The sequence below is a fragment of the Engystomops pustulosus genome, chromosome 11 (assembly GCF_040894005.1).
Source record: "Engystomops pustulosus chromosome 11, aEngPut4.maternal, whole genome shotgun sequence".
NCBI lineage: Eukaryota > Metazoa > Chordata > Amphibia > Anura > Leptodactylidae > Engystomops > Engystomops pustulosus.
In genome coordinates this window covers 8,189,761-8,216,299 of record NC_092421.1, presented here as the reverse complement: position 1 = coordinate 8,216,299, position 26,539 = coordinate 8,189,761, and the positions used below count along the sequence as shown (strand labels likewise).

At 52.0% G+C, this 26,539-nt stretch overlaps 3 protein-coding genes across 4 annotated transcripts in view; all 3 read right to left on the bottom strand.

Moving 5' to 3' along the window:
• LOC140106109 (uncharacterized) overlaps positions 1–3,653 on the bottom strand; it is a 32,321-nt gene extending 28,668 nt beyond the window's left edge. Inside the window, exon 1 of the mRNA XM_072130350.1 lies at positions 3,530–3,653. The gene's annotated coding sequence lies outside the window, so the exon portion shown is untranslated. The remainder of the gene's footprint in view (positions 1–3,529) is intronic.
• Positions 1–26,539, bottom strand: part of LOC140106026 (uncharacterized) — a 582,332-nt gene that overhangs the window by 481,128 nt on the left and 74,665 nt on the right. The gene's annotated exons all lie outside the window — the stretch shown is intronic.
• On the bottom strand, positions 14,643–26,383 carry LOC140105782 (uncharacterized). Its single transcript, XM_072129870.1, has 12 exons — positions 26,228–26,383; positions 25,105–25,231; positions 24,615–24,788; positions 24,470–24,548; positions 21,806–23,055; positions 19,300–19,341; positions 17,987–18,091; positions 17,743–17,901; positions 17,329–17,434; positions 17,183–17,247; positions 16,188–16,290; positions 14,643–15,818 (listed from the first exon to the last, which is right to left on the bottom strand). The coding sequence occupies exons 2-12, from the start codon at positions 25,183–25,185 to the stop codon at positions 14,818–14,820; spliced, it is 3,165 nt and encodes a 1,054-aa protein (XP_071985971.1). The 5' UTR covers positions 25,186–25,231; positions 26,228–26,383; the 3' UTR covers positions 14,643–14,817.

The following is a 26,539-nucleotide window of genomic DNA, read 5'->3' as shown; positions in this document are numbered from 1 at the left end:
CTATGAGCATGAGGGGGGACACAAGAGCTTACAGTCTATGAGCATGAGGGGGGACACAAGAGCTTACAGTCTATGAGGATGAGGAGGTGACACAAGAGCTTACAGTCTATGAGGATGAGGGGGGACACAGGAGCTTACAGTCTATGAGGATGAGGGGGACACAAGAGCTTACAGTCTATGAGGATGAGGGGGTGACACAAGAGCTTACAGTCTATGAGGATGAGGGGGTGACACAAGAGCTTACAGTCTATGAGGATGAGGGGTGACACAAGAGCTTACAGTCTATGAGGATGAGGCTGTGACACAAGAGCTTACAGTCTATGAGGATGAGGCTGTGACACAAGAGCTTACAGTCTATGAGGATGAGGCTGTGACACAAGAGCTTACAGTCTATGAGGATGAGGGGGTGACACAAGAGCTTACAGTCTATGAGGATGAGGGGATGACACAAGAGCTTACAGTCAATGAGGATGAGGGGGTGACACAAGAGCTTACAGTCTATGAGGATGAGGGGGTGACACAAGAGCTTACAGTCTATGAGGATGAGGGGGTGACACAAGAGCTTACAGTCTATGAGGATGAGGAGGTGACACAAGAGCTTACAGTCTATGAGAATGAGGAGGTGACACAAGAGCTTACAGTCTATGAGGATGAGGGGGTGACACAAGAGCTTATAGTCTATGAGGATGAGGGGATGACACAAGAGCTTACAGTCAATGAGGATGAGGGGGTGACACAAGAGCTTACAGTCTATGAGGATGAGGGGGTGACACAAGAACTTACAGTCTATGAGGATGAGGGGGTGACACAAGAGCTTACAGTCTATGAGAATGAGGAGGTGACACAAGAGCTTACAGTCTATGAGGATGAGGGGGTGACACAAGAGCTTACAGTCTATGAGGATGAGGGGATGACACAAGAGCTTACAGTCTATGAGGATGAGGGGGTGACACAAGAGCTTACAGTCTATGAGGATGAGGGGGTGACACAAGAGCTTACAGTCTATGAGGATGAGGGGGTGACACAAGAGCTTACAGTCTATGAGGATAAGCAGGTGATAGAAGAAGACTTATATGATTCTCCAGCCATTCTTTAATGTTTAAAATATGGGACAGCGCTGTAGTCTTGTCCCTGCCAGTCCCTGTAGTAGAGATGATTGGACCTGATGATTGGGTTCAGCTGCCTGACCCAGACATGTTGCTTGTCAAACAGCCAATGTGCGGAAATAACACCCCTGGCCAATCGCAGAGCTGGCTTGTTACGGGCATCAATCGGCCCCATCCAGCCCAGCAGTATGTCTGGGTCAGGCGGTGCGCTCCTTTCTAGCGTGTAGCCTCCAGCCTGGGAGTTGAGTGCCATCAGAGTGGCAGGGACATGGAGTACGGCCACTTATCTTCTGACTATAATCTGCATCAGGTGGACGAGATCTGATTTATCATTAGTGATGCAGTAAGGCAGTCCGTACTATGTGCTGCCCCCCCCCCCCCTGTGTAGTGTGCACCATGTGCAGTTCCTCCTGTGCTGCCTGTACCATGTGCAGTCCCTCCTGTGCGGTCTGTACCGTGTGCTGTCCCTCCTGTGTAGTGTGTACCATGTGCAGTCCCTCCTGTGCAGCATGTACCATGTGCTGTCCCTCCTGTGCAGTCTGTACCATGTGCAGTCCCTCCTCTGCTGCCTGTACCATGTGCAGTCCCTCCTGTGCAGTCTGTACCATGTGCAGTCCCTCCTCTGCTGCCTGTACCATGTGCAGTCCCTCCTGTGCAATCTGTACCATGTGCAGCCCCTCCTGTGCAGTCTGTACCAAGTGCAGCCCCTCCTGTGCAGTCTGTACCATGTGCAGTCCCTCCTGTGCAGTCTGTACCAAGTGCAGCCCCTCCTGTGCAGTCTGTACCAAGTGCAGCCCCTCCTGTGCAATCTGTACCATGTGAAGCCCCTCCTGTGCAGTCTGTACCATGTGCAGTCCCTCCTGTGCAGTCTGTACCAAGTGCAGCCCCTCCTGTGCAGTCTGTACCATGTGAAGCCCCTCCTGTGCAGTCTGTACCAAGTGCAGCCCCTCCTGTGCAGTCTGTACCACGTGCAGCCCCTCCTGTGCAGTCTGTACCACGTGCAGCCCCTCCTGTGCAGTCTGTACCATGTGAAGCCCCTCCTGTGCAGTCTGTACCATGTGAAGCCCCTCCTGTGCAGTCTCTACCATGTGAAGCCCCTCCTGTGCAGTCTGTACCACGTGCAGCCCCTCCTGTGCAGTCTGTACCATGTGCAGCCCCTCCTGTGCAGTCTGTACCACGTGCAGCCCCTCCTGTGCAGTCTGTACCACGTGCAGCCCCTCCTGTGCAGTCTGTACCATGTTAAGCCCCTCCTGTGCAGTCTCTACCATGTGAAGCCCCTCCTGTGCAGTCTCTAATGTGCAGTAAGGTAGGACGTGCAGCCCCCTCCGTGCAGTTCCTCCTATGCAGTCTGTACTATGTGCAGTCCCTCCTGTGTTGTCCCTCCTGTGCCAGGTGCGTCAGGTTACCGTATCCTGGCGCAGGCTCTTGCTGAATCTGGCGCGCCCTGCACATGTGTACACGAGTGCAGCACAATTCCATCAAGTCGCAGTAATAAATGCGGCACGCGGTCCGATGACACAGAACTGGCGCAGACGCTTTAAAAATACACGTACAAACAGAATTCATGTTCTTTTCTCTGCAAAGTCCCCAGAAAACTGGTGCAGGGGCTTCTATTGATCTGGGTCAATGGTGCAAATTTATCAAGACCTCTGCACCACGTCAGGCCCCAAAATAATAGTAAATGCGAAGTTATTGCCAGCACTGGCGATTATTTGCCCCAATCCGCCACTGGCATCAAGGGGCGAGAAGGGGGGGGCCTACTCGGCCGGGAGTGGGGGAGTACTGCGCCTGTGCCGGAGCACTCGCTGCCTGGCAGGCCTGGCGTAGAATAAACGCTGCGCAGCAGCCTGCCCGATACATCAAGAGGCGGAACCCTCGGAATATGCACAAGCGCCGGCGCATGATAAATATCCCCCAATGTGTCAGAAGACAAGTCCCATTACAGGCAGTCCCCGGGTTACGTACAAGATAGGGTCCGGAGGTTTGTTCTTAAGTTGAATTTGTATGTAAGTCGAAACTGTATATTTTATAATCAAAGTTCTAGACAATTTTTTTATTTTGTTCCAGTGACAACTGAAGTTTCAAAATTTTTGCTGTAATTGGACCAAGGATTATGAATAAAGCTTCATTACAGACTCCTTACAGCTGATCAGTGCAGGCTGGGACTATAGTAACATCCAGAGAGGTCACAGGGGGCAGAGGGGGCCGTCTGTAACTATTGGTCGTCTGTAAGTCGGGTGTCCTTAAGTAGGGGACCGCCTGTATACAGACTACAAGAATATGGCGGAGGCCACAGTCCCTGCAGCATAGTCTACTATAACATAGGCTGGATATCCTCCCTCCACAAGAGGAAACACTATGTTGTGGACAGTATATGAAGAACCGCACAGGAGACAATTCACACCGAGCGGCTGCAAACTTACCCCCGGAAGTGATCAGTGCGGTCACACCTCCGGTCAGTACAATGGTCCTCGGCGCCGCTCCATCCTCTGCGACAACTGCGGATACAAGTGAGAGCGCCCTGAAGTAATATGGCGGCCAAGATGCCGGCATCCGACTGCGCGTGCTCAGAATCACCCGGCGGCCATTTTCTAGTAGTGCAGTTGCGGTCGCGGCCATTGTGTTGTAGCCAGACTCTCAGTGTTGAGGACCTGATTCCTCAGGTCTTATATGTAATGTACAGCCACCGCGTCCTGCACATTGTCCTCATACTGTTATCTCCAGAATTGTGCCGAGAATATATAACACGCCGATTGCGCTGACCCAGTGTAACCCTCACAAATCCTAATAAGATCCTGTCCCTGCTTATATATACTATATGCGTCACTGCCCCTCCAGTAGCACGGAGGTGGGGCGAGGGGGACACAACAAGAAGGGGAGCAGAGAGGGGGGGCACAATAAGAAGGGGAGCAGAGAGGAAGGGGGCACAATAAGAAGGGGAGCAGAGAGGAAGGGGGCACAATAAGAAGGGGAGCAGAGAGGAGGGGGGGGCACAATAAGAAGGGGAGCAGAGGGGGTCACAATAAAAAGAGCAGAGAGAGGGGGGCACAATAAGAAGGGGAGAAGAGAGGAAGGGGGCACAATAAGAAGGGGAGCAGAGAGGAAGGGGTCACAATAAGAAGGGGAGAAGAGAGGAAGGGGTCACAATAAGATGGGGAGCAGAGAGGAAGGGGGCACAATAAGAAGGGGAGCAGAGAGAGGGGGCACAATAAGAAGGGGAGAAGAGAGGAAGGGGTCACAATAAGAAGGGGAGCAGAGAGAGGAAGGGGTCACAATAAGAAGGGGAGCAGAGAGAGGAGGGGGCACAATAAGAAGGGGAGCAGAGAGAGGGGGGCACAACAAGAAGGGGAGCAGAGAGGAAGGGGGCACAACAAGAAGGGGAGCAGAGAGAGGAAGGGGGGCACAATAAGAAGGGGAGCAGAGAGGAAGGGGGCACAATAAGAAGAGGAGCAGAGAGAGGAAGGGGGGCACAATAAGAAGGGGAGCAGAGAGGAAGGGGGCACAATAAGAAGAGGAGCAGAGAGAGGAAGGGGGGGGCACAATAAGAAGGGGAGCAGAGAGGGGGGCACAATAAGAAGGGGAGCAGAGAGGAAGGGGGCACAATAAGAAGAGGAGCAGAGAGAGGGAGGGGGGCACAATAAGAAGGGGAGCAGAGAGGAAGGGGGCACAATAAGAAGAGGAGCAGAGAGAGGAAGGGGGGGCACAATAAGAAGAGGAGCAGAGAGAGGAAGGGGGCACAATAAGAAGAGGAGCAGTGAGGAAGGGGGCACAATAAGAAGGGGAGCAGAGAGGAAGGGGGGCACAATAAGAAGGGGAGCAGAGAGGAGGGGGGCACAATAAGAAGGGGAGCAGAGAGGAAGGGGGGCACAATAAGAAGGGGAGGAGAGAGGAGGGGGGCACAATAAGAAGGGGAGCAGAGAGGAGGGGGGCACAATAAAACGGAGAGCAGAGGGGGGCACAATAAGAAGGGGAGCAGAGAGAAAGGGGGCACAATAAGAAGGGGAGCAGAGAGGAAGGGGTCACAATAAGAAGGGGAGCAGATAGGAAGGGGTCACAATAAGAAGGGGAGCAGATAGGAAGGGGTCACAATAAGAAGGGGAGCAGAGAGAGGGGTCACAATAAGAAGGGGAGCAGAGAGGAAGGGGTCACAATAAGAAGGGGAGCAGAGAGGAAGGGGTCACAATAAGAAAGGGAGCAGAGAGGAAGGGGCACTATAAGAAGGGGAGCAGAGAGAGGAAGGGGTCACAATAAGAAGGGGAGCAGAGAGGAAGGGGTCACAATAAGAAGGGGAGCCGAGAGGAGGGGGGCACAATAAGAAGGGGAGCAGAGAGGAAGGGGGGCACAATAAGAAGGGGAGCAGAGAGAGGAAGGGGTCACAATAAGAAGGGGAGCAGAGAGGAAGGGGGCACAATAAGAAGGGGAGCAGAGAGGAGGGGGGCACAATAAGAAGGGGAGCAGAGAGGAAGGGGGCACAATAAGAAGAGGAGCAGAGAGGAAGGGGGCACAATAAGAAGAGGAGCAGAGAGGAAGGGGGCGCAATAAGAAGAGGAGCAGAGAGGAAGGGGGCACAATAAGAAGAGGAGCAGAGAGGATGGGGGCACAATAAGAAGGGGAGCAGAGAGGAGGGGGGCACAATAAGAAGGGGAGCAGAGAGGGAGGGGTCACAATAAGAAAGGGAGCAGAGAGGAAGGGGCACTATAAGAAGGGGAGCAGAGAGAGGAAGGGGTCACAATAAGAAGGGGAGCAGAGAGGAAGGGGTCACAATAAGAAGGGGAGCCGAGAGGAGGGGGGCACAATAAGAAGGGGAGCAGAGAGGAAGGGGGGCACAATAAGAAGGGGAGCAGAGAGAGGAAGGGGTCACAATAAGAAGGGGAGCAGAGAGGAAGGGGGCACAATAAGAAGGGGAGCAGAGAGGAGGGGGGCACAATAAGAAGAGGAGCAGAGAGGAAGGGGGCACAATAAGAAGAGGAGCAGAGAGGAAGGGGGCGCAATAAGAAGAGGAGCAGAGAGGAAGGGGGCACAATAAGAAGAGGAGCAGAGAGGAAGGGGGCACAATAAGAAGGGGAGCAGAGAGAGGAAGGGGTCACAATAAGAAGGGGAGCAGAGAGGAAGGGGTCACAATAAGAAGGGGAGCCGAGAGGAGGGGGGCACAATAAGAAGGGGAGCAGAGAGGAAGGGGGGCACAATAAGAAGGGGAGCAGAGAGAGGAAGGGGTCACAATAAGAAGGGGAGCAGAGAGGAAGGGGGCACAATAAGAAGGGGAGCAGAGAGGAGGGGGGCACAATAAGAAGGGGAGCAGAGAGGAAGGGGGCACAATAAGAAGAGGAGCAGAGAGGAAGGGGGCACAATAAGAAGAGGAGCAGAGAGGAAGGGGGCGCAATAAGAAGAGGAGCAGAGAGGAAGGGGGCACAATAAGAAGAGGAGCAGAGAGGATGGGGGCACAATAAGAAGGGGAGCAGAGAGGAGGGGGGCACAATAAGAAGGGGAGCAGAGAGGGAGGGGTCACAATAAGAAAGGGAGCAGAGAGGAAGGGGCACTATAAGAAGGGGAGCAGAGAGAGGAAGGGGTCACAATAAGAAGGGGAGCAGAGAGGAAGGGGTCACAATAAGAAGGGGAGCCGAGAGGAGGGGGGCACAATAAGAAGGGGAGCAGAGAGAGGAAGGGGTCACAATAAGAAGGGGAGCAGAGAGGAAGGGGGGCACAATAAGAAGGGGAGCAGAGAGAGGAAGGGGTCACAATAAGAAGGGGAGCAGAGAGGAAGGGGGCACAATAAGAAGGGGAGCAGAGAGGAGGGGGGCACAATAAGAAGAGGAGCAGAGAGGAAGGGGGCACAATAAGAAGAGGAGCAGAGAGGAAGGGGGCGCAATAAGAAGAGGAGCAGAGAGGAAGGGGGCACAATAAGAAGAGGAGCAGAGAGGAAGGGGGCACAATAAGAAGGGGAGCAGAGAGGAGGGGGGCACAATAAGAAGGGGAGCAGAGAGGGAGGGGCACTATAGGAAGGGGAGCAGAGAGGGGAAGCACTATAGGAAGGGGAGCAGAGAGGAGGGGGCACTATAGGAAGGGGAGCAGAGAGGGGGAGCACTATAGGAAGGGGAGCAGAGAGGGAGTCACAATAGGAAGGGGAGCAGAGATCGGGCATAATAAGCAAAAGAAGGAGAGCAGAGAGGGGGGGCACTGTAAGAGGGGGAGTACAATAGGAAGGGGAGCAGAGAGAAGGGGCGCAATAAGAAAGGGAGCAGAGAGGGGGCACTATAGGAAGGGGAGCAGATAGGGAACAATAAGAGTGGGAGCACAATAGGAAGGGGAGCAGAGAGGAGGGGCACAATAGGAAGGGGAGCAGAGAGGGGGCACAATAAGAGGGAGACACAATAAAAGGGGGAACAGAGAGAGGGGGACCCAATAGGAAGGGGAGCAGAGAGGAGGGGCACAATAAGAGGGAGAGCAGAGAGGGGGGCACAATAAGAGGGAGAACAGAGAGAGGGGGACCCAATAGGAAGGGGAGCACAATAGGTCACAAATTGATGTGTTATGTAATGAGAACTGCAACTTTTCAACATGCAAAACATGTGGTGCTCATTACGCAACACCATGGCCGCCATCATGGGGGGAATTGTCAACCTGCAGTCACTAGATGGGGCCCGAGCTGTCGTCCAATTCCCGTCCCTCAATAGCGATCAGCGCTGTGTGCGCCGTATACAATCACAGAGTGGAGGAAGACAAAATGATGGACGGCACTCACCAAACTTAAAAGATTCTTCTTGTCTTTATTGATGAAAAAGCACTTAAGGAGCGGTCACACGTTCCGCTAGCGTTGCATTCATAACACGATCCTAGCACACAGGGAGTGGGCCTCGGCAGCAGCTCAGATGTGTATTAAGAGGCTCTGCAGCAGCTCAGTTGTGTATTATGAGGCTATGCAGCAGCTCAGGTGTGTATTATGAGGTTCTGCAGCAGCTCAGGTGTGTATTATGAGGCTCTGCAGCAGCTCAGGCGTGTATTATGAGGCTCAGCAGCAGCAGCTCAGGCGTGTATTATGAGGCTCAGCAGCAGCAGCTCAGGTGTGTATTATGAGGCTCAGCAGCAGCAGCTCAGGTGTGTATTATGAGGCTCAGCAGCAGCTCAGGTGTGTATTATGAGGCTCAGCAGCAGCTCAGGTGTGTATTATGAGGCTCAGCAGCAGCTCAGGTGTGTATCATGAGGCTGCAGCAGCTCAGGTGTGTATTATGAGGCTCAGCAGCAGCTCAGGTGTGTATTATGAGGCTCAGCAGCAGCTCAGGTGTGTATTATGAGGCTCAGCAGCAGCTCAGGCGTGTATTATGAGGCTCAGCAGCAGCTCAGGCGTGTATTATGAGGCTCAGCAGCAGCAGCTCAGGCGTGTATTATGAGGCTCAGCAGCAGCAGCTCAGGCGTGTATTATGAGGCTCAGCAGCAGCAGCTCAGGTGTGTATTATGAGGCTCAGCAGCTCAGGTGTGTATTATGAGGCTCAGCAGCTCAGGCGTGTATTATGAGGCTCAGCAGCAGCTCAGGCGTGTATTATGAGGCTCAGCAGCAGCAGCTCAGGCGTGTATTATGAGGCTCAGCAGCAGCAGCTCAGGTGTGTATTATGAGGCTCAGCAGCAGCAGCTCAGGTGTGTATTATGAGGCTCAGCAGCAGCAGCTCAGGTGTGTATTATGAGGCTCAGCAGCAGCAGCTCAGGTGTGTATTATGAGGCTCAGCAGCAGCAGCTCAGGTGTGTATTATGAGGCTCAGCAGCAGCAGCTCAGGTGTGTATTATGAGGCTCAGCAGCAGCTCAGGTGTGTATTATGAGACTCTGCAGCAGCTCAGGTGTGTATTATGAGGCTCTGCAGCAGCTCAGGTGTGTATTATGAGGCTCAGCAGCAGCTCAGGTGTGTATTATGAGGCTCTGCAGCAGCTCAGGTGTGTATTATGAGGCTCAGCAGCAGCTCAGGTGTGTATTATGAGGCTCGGCAGCAGCTCAGGTGTGTAATATGAGGCTCGGCAGCAGCTCAGGTGTGTAATATGAGGCTCAGCAGCAGCTCAGGGGTGTATTATGAGGCTCTGCAGCAGCTCAGGTGTGTATTATGAGGCTCTGCAGCAGCTCAGGTGTGTATTATGAGGCTCTGCAGCAGCTCAGGTGTGTATTATGAGGCTCTGCAGCAGCTCAGGTGTGTATTATGAGGCTCAGCAGCAGCTCAGGTGTGTATTATGAGGCTCAGCAGCAGCTCAGGTGTGTATTATGAGGCTCTGCAGCAGCTCAGGTGTGTATTATGAGGCTCAGCAGCAGCTCAGGTGTGTATTATGAGGCTCCGCAGCAGCTCAGGTGTGTATTATGAGGCTCCGCAGCAGCTCAGGTGTGTATTATGAGGCTCCGCAGCAGCTCAGGTGTGTATTATGAGGCTCCGCAGCAGCTCAGGTGTGTATTATGAGGCTCAGCAGCAGCTCAGGTGTGTATTATGAGGCTCAGCAGCAGCTCAGGTGTGTATTATGAGGCTCAGCAGCAGCTCAGGTGTGTATTATGAGGCTCAGCAGCAGCTCAGGTGTGTATTATGAGGCTCAGCAGCAGCTCAGGTGTGTATTATGAGGCTCAGCAGCAGCTCAGGTGTGTATTATGAGGCTCTGCAGCAGCTCAGGTGTGTATTATGAGGCTCTGCAGCAGCTCAGGTGTGTATTATGAGGCTCTGCAGCAGCTCAGGTGTGTATTATGAGGCTCTGCAGCAGCTCAGGTGTGTATTATGAGGCTCTGCAGCAGCTCAGGTGTGTATTATGAGGCTCTGCAGCAGCTCAGGTGTGTATTATGAGGCTCTGCAGCAGCTCAGGTGTGTATTATGAGGCTCAGCAGCAGCTCAGGTGTGTATTATGAGGCTCAGCAGCAGCTCAGGTGTGTATTATGAGGCTCAGCAGCAGCTCAGGTGTGTATTATGAGGCTCAGCAGCAGCTCAGGTGTGTGTTATGAGGCTCAGCAGCAGCTCATGTGTGTGTTATGAGGCTCTGCAGCAGCTCAGGTGTGTGTTATGAGGCTCTGCAGCAGCTCAGGTGTGTGTTATGAGGCTCTGCAGCAGCTCAGGTGTGTGTTATGAGGCTCTGCAGCAGCTCAGGTGTGTGTTATGAGGCTCTGCAGCAGCTCAGGTGTGTGTTATGAGACTCTGCAGCAGCTCAGGTGTGTATTATGAGGCTCTGCAGCAGCTCAGGTGTGTATTATGAGGCTCAGCAGCAGCTCAGGTGTGTATTATGAGGCTCTGCAGCAGCTCAGGTGTGTATTATGAGGCTCAGCAGCAGCTCAGGTGTGTATTATGAGGCTCAGCAGCAGCTCAGGTGTGTATTATGAGGCTCAGCAGCAGCTCAGGTGTGTATTATGAGGCTCCGCAGCAGCTCAGGTGTGTATTATGAGGCTCCGCAGCAGCTCAGGTGTGTATTATGAGGCTCAGCAGCAGCTCAGGTGTGTATTATGAGGCTCAGCAGCAGCTCAGGTGTGTATTATGAGGCTCAGCAGCAGCTCAGGTGTGTATTATGAGGCTCAGCAGCAGCTCAGGTGTGTATTATGAGGCTCAGCAGCAGCTCAGGTGTGTATTATGAGGCTCAGCAGCAGCTCAGGTGTGTATTATGAGGCTCAGCAGCAGCTCAGGTGTGTGTTATGAGGCTCAGCAGCAGCTCAGGTGTGTATTATGAGGCTCAGCAGCAGCTCAGGTGTGTATTATGAGGCTCAGCAGCAGCTCAGGTGTGTATTATGAGGCTCTGCAGCAGCTCAGGTGTGTATTATGAGGCTCAGCAGCAGCTCAGGTGTGTATTATGAAGCTCAGCAGCAGCTCAGGTGTGTATTAGGAGGCTCAGCAGCAGCTCAGGTGTGTATTATGAGGCTCAGCAGCAGCTCAGGTGTGTATTATGAGGCTCAGCAGCAGCTCAGGTCTGTATTATGAGGCTCAGCAGCAGCTCAGGTGTGTATTATGAGGCTCAGCAGCAGCTCAGGTGTGTATTATGAGGCTATGCAGCAGCTCAGGTGTGTATTATGAGGTTCTGCAGCAGCTCAGGTGTGTATTATGAGGCTCTGCAGCAGCTCAGGCGTGTATTATGAGGCTCTGCAGCAGCTCAGGCGTGTATTATGAGGCTCAGCAGCAGCAGCTCAGGCGTGTATTATGAGGCTCAGCAGCAGCAGCTCAGGTGTGTATTATGAGGCTCAGCAGCAGCAGCTCAGGTGTGTATTATGAGGCTCAGCAGCAGCTCAGGTGTGTATTATGAGGCTCAGCAGCAGCTCAGGTGTGTATTATGAGGCTCAGCAGCAGCTCAGGTGTGTATCATGAGGCTGCAGCAGCTCAGGTGTGTATTATGAGGCTCAGCAGCAGCTCAGGTGTGTATTATGAGGCTCAGCAGCAGCTCAGGTGTGTATTATGAGGCTCAGCAGCAGCTCAGGCGTGTATTATGAGGCTCAGCAGCAGCTCAGGCGTGTATTATGAGGCTCAGCAGCAGCAGCTCAGGCGTGTATTATGAGGCTCAGCAGCAGCAGCTCAGGCGTGTATTATGAGGCTCAGCAGCAGCAGCTCAGGTGTGTATTATGAGGCTCAGCAGCTCAGGTGTGTATTATGAGGCTCAGCAGCTCAGGTGTGTATTATGAGGCTCAGCAGCAGCTCAGGCGTGTATTATGAGGCTCAGCAGCAGCAGCTCAGGCGTGTATTATGAGGCTCAGCAGCAGCAGCTTAGGCGTGTATTATGAGGCTCAGCAGCAGCAGCTCAGGTGTGTATTATGAGGCTCAGCAGCAGCAGCTCAGGTGTGTATTATGAGGCTCAGCAGCAGCAGCTCAGGTGTGTATTATGAGGCTCAGCAGCAGCAGCTCAGGTGTGTATTATGAGGCTCAGCAGCAGCAGCTCAGGTGTGTATTATGAGGCTCAGCAGCAGCTCAGGTGTGTATTATGAGACTCTGCAGCAGCTCAGGTGTGTATTATGAGGCTCTGCAGCAGCTCAGGTGTGTATTATGAGGCTCAGCAGCAGCTCAGGTGTGTATTATGAGGCTCAGCAGCAGCTCAGGTGTGTGTTATGAGGCTCTGCAGCAGCTCAGGTGTGTGTTATGAGGCTCTGCAGCAGCTCAGGTGTGTATTATGAGGCTCTGCAGCAGCTCAGGTGTGTATTATGAGGCTCAGCAGCAGCTCAGGTGTGTATTATGAGGCTCTGCAGCAGCTCAGGTGTGTATTATGAGGCTCTGCAGCAGCTCAGGTGTGTATTATGAGGCTCTGCAGCAGCTCAGGTGTGTATTATGAGGCTCCGCAGCAGCTCAGGTGTGTATTATGAGGCTCCGCAGCAGCTCAGGTGTGTATTATGAGGCTCCGCAGCAGCTCAGGTGTGTATTATGAGGCTCCGCAGCAGCTCAGGTGTGTATTATGAGGCTCAGCAGCAGCTCAGGTGTGTATTATGAGGCTCAGCAGCAGCTCAGGTGTGTATTATGAGGCTCAGCAGCAGCTCAGGTGTGTATTATGAGGCTCAGCAGCAGCTCAGGTGTGTATTATGAGGCTCAGCAGCAGCTCAGGTGTGTATTATGAGGCTCAGCAGCAGCTCAGGTGTGTATTATGAGGCTCTGCAGCAGCTCAGGTGTGTATTATGAGGCTCTGCAGCAGCTCAGGTGTGTAATATGAGGCTCTGCAGCAGCTCAGGTGTGTATTATGAGGCTCAGCAGCAGCTCAGGTGTGTATTAGGAGGCTCAGCAGCAGCTCAGGTGTGTATTATGAGGCTCAGCAGCAGCTCAGGTGTGTATTATGAGGCTCTGCAGCAGCTCAGGTGTGTATTATGAGGCTCTGCAGCAGCTCAGGTGTGTATTATGAGGCTCTGCAGCAGCTCAGGTGTGTATTATGAGGCTCTGCAGCAGCTCAGGTGTGTATTATGAGGCTCTGCAGCAGCTCAGGTGTGTAATATCTTGGATCTCGGATTCCTTTGTGACAGTGTGGAGTTGAGTATCAGGGACCAGGGGTAATGGACCCACTGGACCACTGCAGACGATGACGTAAGCCAACACCTGGGAGCAGAATCTAAATGGTACCCGGCTTTCACCAGAGCCCGCCACAAAGTTGACTTGCTGTGTCGGGGACGTAGCAGTAGGTCAGGGCAGACAGCAAGCTTTCTCAATTGCTATAAGGCACAAAGATCCCGAATCCCGAAGATTTAAAGAGCCATCGCACTGTTGATTGGTGCTGGACTTTTCCAGAATCCCTTATAACCCAGCCACACCCTGCCAAATCTTTGTGCCTTATAGCAATTGAGAAAGCTTGCCGTCTACCCTGACCTACCGCTACATCCCCGACTCTGATCCTGTGCTGCCTGCCCTGACCTACCGCTACGTCCCCGACACAGCAAGTCCAATCCGCTTTGCGGCAGGCGCTGGTGAAAGCCGGGTACCACTTAGACTCCGCTCCCAGGTGTCGGCTTACGTCATCGTCTGCAGTGGTCCAGTGGGTCCACTACCCCTGGTGCCTGATACTCAACTCCACGCTGTCACAAACGAATCCAAGATGGCGCCACCCGACCCGAAGTCAGAAGTTACAGGGTTGTGTCTAGGGGCAACTGAAATTGTGTACATCAGGACTGATAGAGACCGGTTGGAATTATATCTGTGAAATGCTAAATTTTTGTTAATAACAGTGAATTAGAGAATGTGTTATCCTGTTATCCCGAGTACATATAAGAAACTTGTCCAAGTGGGAGGAAAACCCCTCTAATAATAAGTCTTCACCCATTATGATCCACCTGCATCTGTGGCTACACCCCAACAAATCCAAGATCTTAAAGGGATTGTCCACTTTCAGAAAATAATTGATAGAGATTGTGTAATAAGAAAATATACAATTTTCCAATATGCTTTCTGTATAAATTCCTCTGCTTGCTGTCCTGCTATAGAAAGCTTCTATGTTTAGTCAAAGTAGAATAGAAATCTGTCTATGGTGACAGCGGTTATCATCACACGGCTCGGATTACTCTCTGGGCGCGGTCACACGTCGCGTTTAACGCACTGCAACAGCTGAAGGGAGATTTGCCTAATTAAACAGCTGTTAACACTTCCGTTTACAAAACGCAAATGTTAACCGCAATGTTAACACATGCATTAACAATGTGTTTACGGTTGCGTTTTGTAAACACACCTGTTAACAGCTGTTTAATTAGGCAAATCATTCTTCAGCTATTGCGATGCGTTTTTAAACGCGACGTGTGACCGCGCCCTCTGCGATACCAACGGCTCATGCACCTGTGTGACCACGGTCAGCTTTCTAGAGAAGGACAGCAAGCAGAGATCTAGAAAACTGTGAGGAATTGATACAGAGAGTAGATTGGAAAATGTGACAACTTTTCAACACACAACAAACAATATCAGTTATTTGCTGAAAGTGGACAAGCCCTTTAAGAACAGATGAGAAACAAGTAGTGTAGTTAATTATAGGACTGGAGGGGGCACAGGGATGTGATTTTCACCCCCTTTTTTCTTAACTCTTCGTAGATGAGGACAGGTGGTTCACTGCGGGTCCATACAAATCCCTTCCATCTGCTGCGATCACAAGACGTTACGTGGAAATACGTTTATTATTACTGCGCATGAATTGATGAGGATGAATTCCGCTTCCCGAATCTAAACGGCAGTAACTTTTCCGGGAAGTATCTCCATTCTAGGAGCGGTTACTGACCTCCGATGTGAGTACAAGGCCCAGAAGAACCTACATTTCCAGGACGGTTTCTTTATTACACTGATTGAGGTAAGAACTTACAGAGATAACATTTTACCAGAGAATTGTCCCCCGTGTATGATGTACAATGTACAACGTCATCGGACGTTACGCCAAAACATTTCCCACATTCTGAACACGGCCTCTCCTCCACGTGCGTCCTCTGATGTCTAACAAGACCCGATTTTAAGGTAAAACCTTTCCCACATTCTGAACATGAAAAGGGCTTCTCCCCCGTGTGAGTTCTCTGATGCGCCACCAGAGTTGCTTTCTGGGCAAAACGTTTGCCACATTCGGAGCACGAGAAGGGCTTCTCCCCCGTGTGGGTTTTTTCATGTTCAATAAGAACAGATTTGTAGGCAAAATACTTCCCACACTGGGCACACGAATATGGCTTCTCTCCTGTGTGAATTCTCTGATGTGCAACTAGAACCGATATCCGAGTGAAACACTTGCCACATTCCGAGCAGGGAAACGGTCTCTCGCCTCTGTGAATTCTCTGATGTCTCTCCAGATGATCTTTACGGGTAAAACACTTCCAACATTCCAGACACGTAAATGGCTTCTCCCCTGTGTGGCTTCTCTCGTGCTTAACAAGGGCCGACCTCTGCGCAAAGAATTTACCGCAGTCCGAACATGAAAACGGCTTCTCTCCTGTGTGAATTCTCTGATGCTCCACAAGAATGGAGTTCTGGGTGAAGGACTTGCCACATTGTAAACAGGGATATGGCCGCTCGTCACGGTGGATCCTCATGTGCATGGAGAGACTAGAGTTCTTCTTAAACAGTTTCCCGCATAGAGGACAGGGATAGAACCTACCGGCGCCGCCATGAATTATCTTGGAGTAAAGTTCCCTGCGATTACAGGAATCTGCTATGAAACCTCGGTCAGGAGGAAACCCGGGTATACGGGCGGCTGGAACGAGTCCTCCAGGACCTTCCTCTGCAATATTAGACTCTTCTGCTTCAAAATCCGGAAGTAAAATGATCTGTTCCTGTAAACTCCTGCCGGGGTCACCTGCCAGGAGACACGAAGGATACAAATGACTTCTGTACAGAAAACACTCGAGGGGATGGACGTTCCCTCAGCCACACAATGGTTTCCTATGAGCTTCTTCTCTATGGACCTTGTCTGGTACCATCCTCTGTAATTTATACTGGAAATATTTGACATCTGGGTGTGGCTTCTCCCCCTATTACACACCAAGCAATCAGTGCTCACTGTTTAGGGGCACATCTCCTGATATGGAGGCCCCCCAGGCCATGTCCCTAGACAATCCCGTACTATAACATCCACAGACTCCGTATTATCACAATGCGCCTATTCTGACCCAGCCCGGACAGCGCCGTGTAACGGGACATTGTGGTGCCACCGCTTACCACTCACCGGAGCTGATCTCTACAGGATCATCCTCCTCCTTACATTGCTGATATCCTTCAATACACAGGTCGTCTTCTGCCTTCATATTAGTCACTTCTTCCCTCCGATTCTGTGTGAGATGATAAAACAGAGGACAGAAGAGTCATCAAGAAACAGGACATGAAAACATGGCGGCCACCAGGTCTGAGAGCGAGATCCTGCCCATAGGAGAGGCGACACACGCTGCAAGCACACGGCCCGCCCATAGGAGAGGCGACACACGCTGCAAGCACACGGCCTGCCCATAGGAGAGGCGACACACGCCGCAAGCACACGGCCTGCCCATAGGAGAGGCGACACACGCCGCAAGCACACGGCCTGCCCATAGGAGAGGCGACACACGCCGCAAGCACACGGCCTGCCCATAGGAGAGGCGACACACGCCGCAAGCACACGGCCTGCCCATAGGAGAGGCGACACACGCCGCAAGCACACGGCCTGCCCATAGGAGAGGCGACACACGCCGCAAGCACACGGCCTGCCCATAGGAGAGGCGACACACGCCGCAAGCACACGGCCTGCCCATAGGAGAGGCGACACACGCCGCAAGCACACGGCCTGCCCATAGGAGAGGCGTCACACGCCGCAAGCACACGGCCTGCCCATAGGAGTGGCGACACACGCCGCAAGCACACGGCCTGCCCATAGGAGAGGCGACACACGCTGCAAGCACACGGCCTGCCCATAGGAGAGGCGACACACGCTGCAAGCACACGGCCTGCCCATAGGAGAGGCGACACACGCTGCAAGCACACGGCCTGCCCATAGGAGAGGCGACACACGCTGCAAGCACACGGCCTGCCCATAGGAGAGACGACACACACTGTAAGCACACAACCTGCCCACAGGAGACACGACACGCGCTGCAAGCACACGGCCTGCCCATAGGAGAGACGACACATGCTGCAAGCACACGGCCTGCCCACAGGAGAGGCGACACACGCCGCAAGCACGCGGCCTACCCAAATTTGAGGGACATTCTCCTCACGGCAAGGCCCGGATTCTGATCTTTTTGCTACGGATCCATCTGTGGTTGAGGAACAGACATCTGTAATATGTGACAATCCTCCTCTCACCTCACGGCTCCATCCTCCTCTCATAGTGATACCTGAGCTGATGTCTCCAGGACCTCCATTCCCAGGAGGCGGCTCCTCACACCTTACCGGCGTCTCCTCAGCTGCTGCCTCCATTTTAATTCCAGTCGGATCTTCACCCTGGATGCAATATTTAGAAAAGAAGCCAAAAGGAGAAATGTATTTTACTAAATCAGAATATCAGATCATAGAATATAACGCAGCGAGGGCCTACAGGAGATCTTCCATTCACTCCAGGCTTATCCGAGATGTGGAGACACAATTTCCCTGACGTGCGGCCTTCTGTCTGAATCTGATCAGAAACTAAGGTGTTCTTATTCTGTGGGCTCTGTGATCAATCCCAGAATGCCTCAGCAGACCATGTGCTGTATCTTCTCCTCGGTAAGAGATCATATCCAGCCGTGAAGGGGACATGAAGCGGCCCTCACCTCTCTGCTCAGAAGCTCGATGATCTTGTTGGTGATCTGCAGGACCTTCTCCTCATTGATTCTCTTATTGACCACTGATGGAGATGACGCGAGTAACGGGATCTGCGTCCTGCTCCATCCCCCCAGCACAGCAGGTGTCTTCCTCGTTACATTGTAATCCTGTGTATGGAGACACCTGATAATATCTATATGTACAACCTCAAAGAAAGGGCAAGTGTCACACGAGCTTCACCCGACCCCTCACCTCTCCTGTGAGCAGGAAGATGATCTCCAGGGCAAGGTCCACGACGCGCTCCGCCACATCCGATCCGTCCTTTCCCATCTCCGACAAAGAAGAAGACGATGGCGACTGAGGAGAAGACGCCAGCTCAGAGGAGACCTACTGCAAAGAGGACACGTCTCCACATCTCCATCACTGATTCCTAATCTGCATCCCCCACGACAGCGGCAACCTACGCGTCCTCCCCCACGACAGCGGCAACCTACGCGTCCTCCCCCCCGACAGCGGCAACCTACGCGTCCTCCCCCACGACCGCGTCAACCTACGCGTCCTCCCCCACGACCGCGTCAACCTACGCGTCCCCCCATAGCAGTGTCACCTACACATCCCCCATAGCAGTGTCACCTACACATCCCCCATAACAGTGTCCCCTACACATCCCCCATAACAGTGTCCCCTACACATCCCCCATAACAGTGTCCCCTACACATCCCCCATAACAGTGTCATCTACACATCCCCCCATAACAGTGTCACCTACACATCCCCCCATAACAGTGTCACCTACACATCCCCCCATAACAGTGTCACCTACACATCCCCCCATAACAGTGTCACCTACACATCCCCCCATAACAGTGTCACCTACACATCCCCCCATAACAGTGTCACCTACACATCCCCCCATAACAGTGTCACCTACACATCCCCCCATAACAGTGTCACCTACACATCCCCCATAACAGTGTCACCTACACATCCCCCCATAACAGTGTCACCTACACATCCCCCCATAACAGTGTCACCTACACATCCCCCCATAACAGTGTCACCTACACATCCCCCCATAACAGTGTCCCCTACACATCCCCCATAACAGTGTCACCTACACATCCCCCATAACAGTGTCCCCTACACATCCCCCATAACAGTGTCCCCTACACATCCCCCATAACAGTGTCACCTACCCATCCCCCATAACAGTGTCACCTACCCATCCTCCATAAGTGTCACCTACACATCCCCCCATAACAGTGTCACCTACACATCCTCCATAAGTGTCATCTACACATCCCCCCATAACAGTGTCATCTACACATCCCCCCATAACAGTGTCACCTACACATCCCCCATAACAGTGTCACCTACACATCCCCCATAACACTGTCATCTACACATCCCCCCATAACACTGTCACCTACACATCCCCCATAACAGTGTCACCTACACATCCCCCATAACAGTGTCACCTACACATCCCCCCATAACAGTGTCACCTACACATCCCCCCATAGCAGTGTCACCTACAGATCCCCCATAGCAGTAATCTGCACATACACACATGCTGCTCTGGTACCTCCAGCGCTGCGGCTCCTCAATCTATTTCCCCGGATGTTACTTCCGTTTCCATCATTTGTCTCCGTTATTGTTTAGCAGACAATAAAGACTTCCGCCCGGAGTTGATCACGTGACTGCCCCTGCGTGCGCGATTGGCTCCATTTTGCGAGAACTTCTGTCATTTTCCAAAATCAACTATGGCCGCCGCAGGATACATTCACAGACCACGCATGCGCGGCCCGCCCCCTTCAGCGGCGGCCATTTTGTTGTAGTCTCAGAATCACACAGCTGATCATGCAACGGACTAGTGCAGCTGCACCGCTACAGCGTCCCAGTGACAGGAGCTAAAATAGCATATAATGGGATTACACAGCGCTGCTTCAGGGAGACGCAGGGTGATGGCGCCGACTCTCAGGCTGCGTTCACACCTTGCATTAACATTGTCTCATTGCAATATGAATGCAGCATGTGACCGCGTTTACACTCAGCGTTTCTGTTGCGTTTTGTTATGTGACTGGAAGGAGTTGTGGTTGTAGTTATACAATGGTTCACGCAGAAGCCCTGGGGCTTGTATGGGTGCAGGAGCTCTTTACATTACAGATCGCTATGATGCAAGGAGTCCCCAGCAATGCTGACAATACAGGGCATGAGCACAGGGGCGCCCCCCTCATAGACTGTAAGCTCTTGTGTCCTCCTCTCATCCTCATAGATTGTAAGCTCTTGTGTCCTCCTGTCATCCTCATAGATTGTAAGCTCTTGTGTCATCCCCTCATCCTCATAGACTGTAAGCTCTTGTGTCACCCCCTCATCCTCATAGACTGTAAGCTCTTGTGTCACCCCCTCATCCTCATAGACTGTAAGCTCTTGTGTCACCCCCTCATCCTCATAGACTGTAAGCTCTTGTGTCACCCCCTCATCCTCATAGACTGTAAGCTCTTGTGTCCTCCTCTCATCCTCATAGACTGGAAGCTCTTGTGTCACCCCCTCATCCTCATAGACTGGAAGCTCTTGTGTCACCCCCTCATCCTCATAGACTGGAAGCTCTTGTGTCACCCCCTCATCCTCATAGACTGGAAGCTCTTGTGTCACCCCCTCATCCTCATAGACTGGAAGCTCTTGTGTCACCCCTTCATCCTCATAGACTTGTGTCACTTCCTCATCCTCATAGACTGTAAGCTCTTGTGTCACCCCCTCATCCTCATAGACTGTAAGCTCTTGTGTCACCCCCTCATCCTCATAGACTGTAAGCTCTTGTGTCACCCCCTCATCCTCATAGACTGTAAGCTCTTGTGTCACCCCCTCATCCTCATAGACTGTAAGCTCTTGTGTCCTCCCTCATCCTCATAGACTGTAAGCTCTTGTGTCACCCCCTCATCCTCATAGACTGGAAGCTCTTGTGTCCTCCTCTCATCCTCATAGACTGGAAGCTCTTGTGTCACCCCCTCATCCTCATAGACTGGAAGCTCTTGTGTCACCCCTCATCCTCATAGACTGTAAGCTCTTGTGTCTTCCCCTCATCCTCATAGACTGTAAGCTCTTGTGTCACCCCCTCATCCTCATAGACTGTAAGCTCTTGTGTCCTGCCCTCATCCTCATAGACTGTAAGCTCGTGTCACCCCCTCATCCTCATAGACTGTAAGCTCTTGTGTCACCCCCTCATCCTCATAGACTGTAAGCTCTTGTGTCACCCCCTCATCCTCATAGACTGTAAGCTCTTGTGTCACCCCCTCATCCTCATAGACTGTAAGCTCTTGTGTCACCCCCTCATCCTCATAGACTGTAAGCTCTTGTCACCCCCTCATCCTCATAGACTGTAAGCTCTTGTGTCACCCCCTCATCCTCATAGACTGTAAGCTCTTGTGTCACCCCCTCATCCTCATAGACTGTAAGCTCTTGTGTCACCCCCTCATCCTCATAGACTGTAAGCTCTTGTCACCCCCTCATCCTCATAGACTGTAAGCTCTTGTGTCACCCCCTCATCCTCATAGACTGTAAGCTCTTGTGTCACCCCCTCATCCTCATAGACTGTAAGCTCTTGTGATCAGGACCCTCCCTCCTATGACTGTTTGTAATATTATGTTGTAAATGTCATGGACTATACCAGAGCAAAGCTGTAACATTCAATTTACTACTGAATATTTCCTATAAGTCAATGATCCCCTACACATCACCCCCCCCCCCTCCACAGGGGGCGCTATACAGCTCCTGGATGCCACCGATCAGTTGCCACGCGCTGTAGATGGAGGAAGGAGCTCAGGAGACCTTGTCAGTTATACACGTTCTTTAATGTCAGACATGAGAGGCGCCGCTCCTATGTCCATGCACATAATACTGACCAGGCTACAGGAGCCTAAACCTGCGGAAACTCTACCAGTCTTTAGGTTAGGGGAAAAAAAATCTACTTTAATGTGACTGCGGAGGCCGGCGATGGGTCACATTTATGGGCCATCACTTCTATAAATCCTAGAGCCACCGGGAGGAGCATCAGGAGCTTTACCGATCCTCACACAACCCCTTTAATGGCGTAGGGTCTTTGTCCGGCGTGGATCATCTGATGTTTAATAAGTTGCGAGTTTCGGGTGAAACACTTTCCGCATTCAGCACATAAAAATGGCTTCTCTCCGGTGTGTGTCCTCTGATGTCTGACCAGCACCGAGCTATTGGTGAAGAACTTGCCACATTCAGAACACGAGTATGGCTTCTCCCCCGTGTGGATTCTCTGGTGGGAGATAAGATTGGGACTACTTCTAAAGCGTTTTCCACACACGGAACAAGCGTACGGTTTCTCCCCGGTGTGAATGCGCTGGTGCAGCGTGAGGTTTGTGCTGCTTGTGAAACACTTGCCGCAGTCGGCGCAGACGAACGGTTTCTCGCCCGTATGAGTCCTCCGGTGCTTGATGAGCGAAGCTTTCTGGTTAAACGACTTGCCACAGTCGGAACACACAAAGGGCTTCTCCCCTGTGTGAATTCTCTGGTGCGTGATCAGATGGGCGCTGACTGAGAACGTCTTCCCACAATCTGAGCAAGAAAAGGGCTTCTCCCCCGTGTGAATTCTCTGGTGCCGCACGTACAGGGAATTCTTGGCAAACGTTTTCCCACAGTCGGAACATATGATGGACTGCGCCCGTCCGTGGACCCTCTGATGTTTCAGCAGATCTGCATTTCTCGTAAAGCACTTTGGACACTCTGAGCACTTGTAGTTCTTCTGGTTGGGGGTCTTAGACCCTTGATAACACCTCCCGTTGTTCTTTATGGCGCTTCTATCTGCGCCGGGTGAATCGCTATCGTCTCCGCTACATTCATCGGTAAAAGGGATCAAATAATCGATCTGTGTGTAGGAGTCCGTGTCCTGCGCAGACTCCAGCTCCTGCTTGATGTGGGCGGAGAGATCCTGTGCGTGACTTATACTCGCCATTTCTGCATCCGGAGCGTTCTCCTCCCGAAATAAAACAGACTCCCCTTTAACACCAGGAGATGAGTGTCGCGGGGTAGGACCCGCAGCTTCGCTCACGTTAGAGTCTTTCAGATTCTCTTTCCGTGACCCAGATTCTTCCTTAACATCGTCTGGTAAATCCTGGGCCCGACTTATGACTGGAAGCAATTCTTCTTTAATAGAGAGGAGCCGCGGCCTGTACACGAGCTCGGCAGAGCCGGCACCTTCCTCCGTGTGCCCGTCCCGCGGCTTCTCTACATCAATCCCTTCTTTACGTGGAGCAGATTCTGCTTTAATTTCTGCAGAGAAATCGTCTGGAGATTCTGTTAAAAGAATAAAATCATTTACGAAGGTTTCCAGAAAAGGAGAATCATTTGCTTAAAGGAACTGTCCAGTCACGGCTGAGTCACTAAATTCAATGAGAAAGAGTCAAGCTCCTCCCCTCGGGCCCTGCATTGTTCCAGCTGTAACTCTGCCCCCTGCACGTCTTCCTGCCCTGCCCCACATTTATCCCGCTGCCTTAGACATGTTCCCACTTCTTGATAAATACAGGTGCTCACAGGAATATCAAAGATACTTAAAAACAGACAGACAATATCCCTTTAAAAGGAAATGTACTATGAAAATCCATGTCTATAAACCAGAGACAGTACTCATAGATCCAGGTACTGGGATTCTGATAATCTTCTTATATTTGTTATCAATTGCCTCCTGACTCCTAAAATCAACTTTTTATAATTATGCTAATGAGCTTGAAGGGCTCTGGGGGTGTTATTAGAGCTCCACTGTGCTCCCCCCTCAGTGCTTTACTCCTCCATCTGCTTGGTGTAATCTCAATACAGCAGTGGAAACTTCAGCACATGGTGGAAGGGATAAATTGCTGCTGCACAGTGTAACAGTCTAAGAAGCTGCAACATGAAGGCTAATTAGCATAATTATAAAAGTTGATATTAGAAGGAAGGAGGCCATGGATAACAAATATAAGAAGATACCGCAGTTCCTGGTGCCTGGATCTATCAGTAAGTGTCTCTGGGTTATCAGGATGGATTGTGACAGGACATTTCCTTTAAGGTTGGGAACTGGCTGAGAGCTATTTCTCCAGCCGTTGAGCTGAGCTGCTGGTAAAAGGGATGAGGCCCCTGCTAGACACATCTCCTTTGCACATATACAGCCAGTGACAGGTTCCTATAGAACCCATTTAACTAAATGACACCTTCTTATGCACATTCTATGGTTTCCTTCACATCCTCATAAATCTATTTTGTGTTACATTACCTGGAAACAGAGGGGGCGTGCCTTGCTTGGCTCTCCCCTCCCATCTACTCCTCCCCATGCCTTAGGCCTCCTTACTATTCAGCAGGTCATGTCATGTGACCAGGGTGATGCCATCAAAGGTACTTGTACTCTTTACATTCGCGGAATGTACCCCATGTATGCATCTGATCACATGAAATCACAGCAGCCTCCATGGACTTCTGCTCCTCCCGAACCTTGCTGGAGGCTGCTGTGATTTCATGTGCTCAGATGCATACAGCACAGTATGGGTACAGTTTGCTAATGTTAGGAGGTTAAAGGACTTGAGATGATGTCACATGACATGAATGTAACAAAAGGCAGAGCTGTCAGTCAAAGAAAAATGGGGCGTGGTTCATTGTCAGCCCAGGAGAGAGAAGAGTCAGAGCCAGAAGACATGAGTCAGGAAAGCTAATTTGCATATCAGAAAAGGTCTCCTCTTACCTACAGGTGGGATAGGTTGGTGATGCTCCGTTACTTCTGGGTCACTGTGGAGGGATGAATGACCCAAATACTTCCAGACCTGTAAATATAGACAGTTATCAGCCACCAGCCTGGCGTTACTGTGTGCCGTCCCAGCTGCGCTCACCTCTCCGCTCAGCAGATGGATGATCCGGTTGGTGAGCTCCAGGATCCTCCGCTCATTGCCCATTCCCTCTGAGATGTAGCTATGAGATAATGGCTCCAGGGGCTGGATCCCCCTCAGTCCCCCTGCGACGCAGGGAATCATGTGGTCCCCACACTTCTTCACAACCATATAATCCTGAAGATGTAACAGAATAAAGACAATTATCTGATGCCCAGAGGATTTACATCGTCTCTTCACTCGTCCGTCTTTATATTTATTCTGGATGATTAACCTCTCTAGTGCCTCGGCCACCCGCTGGCCACCACCTCCAGGACATTTCCTATCATTCACCGATTCCTTATTATGTTACCCGTTATCTATTCACAGACTTACCCGAGGACCTCACTGCACCCACCACCAGGACACAAACTACCTCAGCCTCTAACTCATCTGACACAAGGAGATCACCCTCATCCCTGCACAGGAGGAGCTGTCACAGGTAGGTACTCACCTCTCCCGTCAGCATCTGAACCACCTCCAGGGTAATGGTTATTATGTTCTCACTCATCGGACCCTGATCCAGGTACATCATCAGCCATGCAGGACCAATCACGTGGCGGCAGCCGAACAATTACCACCTGGGTGACAAAGCAGGTTACATCCTTATACAGATTATTCACTTACTGTATATACAATCATTACATACAGGTTATTATCATACAAACTACATACTATAAAACAGATCACACATCGCCCCATGTATACACCGTGTAGCATCGCCCCGCAGTCTGCGATATTATACACCGTGTAGCATCGCCCCGCAGCCTGCGATATTAGACGCCGCGTAGCATCGCCCCGCAGTCTGCGATATTAGACGCCGCGTAGCATCGCCCCGCAGCCTGCGATATTAGACGCCGCGTAGCATCGCCCCGCAGTCTGCGATATTAGACGCCGCGTAGCATCGCCCCGCAGCCTGCGATATTAGACGCCGCGTAGCATCGCCCCGCAGCCTGCGATATTAGACGCCGTGTAGCATCGCCCCGCAGCCTGCGATATTAGACGCCGCGTAGCATCGCCCCGCAGCCTGCGATATTAGACGCCGCGTAGCATCGCCCCGCAGCCTGCGATATTAGACGCCGCGTAGCATCGCCCCGCAGTCTGCGATATTAGACGCCGCGTAGCATCGCCCTGCAGTCTGCGATATTAGACGCCGCGTAGCATCGCCCCGCAGTCTGCGATATTAGACGCCGCGTTGCATCGCCCCGCAGTCTGCGATATTAGATGCCGCGTAGCATCGCCCCGCAGCCTGCGATATTAGACGCCCTGTAGCATCGCCCCGCAGTCTGCGATATTAGACGCCGCGTTGCATCGCCCCGCAGTCTGCGATATTAGACGCCGCGTAGCATCGCCCCGCAGTCTGCGATATTAGACGCCGCGTAGCATCGCCCCGCAGTCTGCGATATTATACTCCGTGTAGCATCGCCCCGCAGTCTGCGATATTATACACCGTGTAGCATCGCCCCGCAGTCTGTGATATTATACGCCCTGTAGCATCGCCCTGGGACAGCACATAAGTGAGTGATCAGGATGTAGATCTGGATGGCGCCCCCGGGTGGAGGGAGGGCCGCAGTCACCTGAGTGGCTGTGCAGATGGAGGCGGCCGCTGGGATCAGGACAGGTGGAGGTGATGCTGCCGCTGCCTCTTCTCTGGACCACATGGACCATCACCGTTACGTCTGCAGAATAATAGACACTCACGTCCGGGTCATTTACAGGTCACTTCCGGCCATGCGTGTCAAATCACTTCCGGGGAGTGCGTTCCAATTCGATATAGCGGCTAATTCCAATCCCGCAGAAGGATCCGTTGACGTCACAGAGCCACGTGACAGTTGGAAACCACGTGACTCCTTGACGGCAGCAGCTCATGCTCATGTTACCCGGAATCC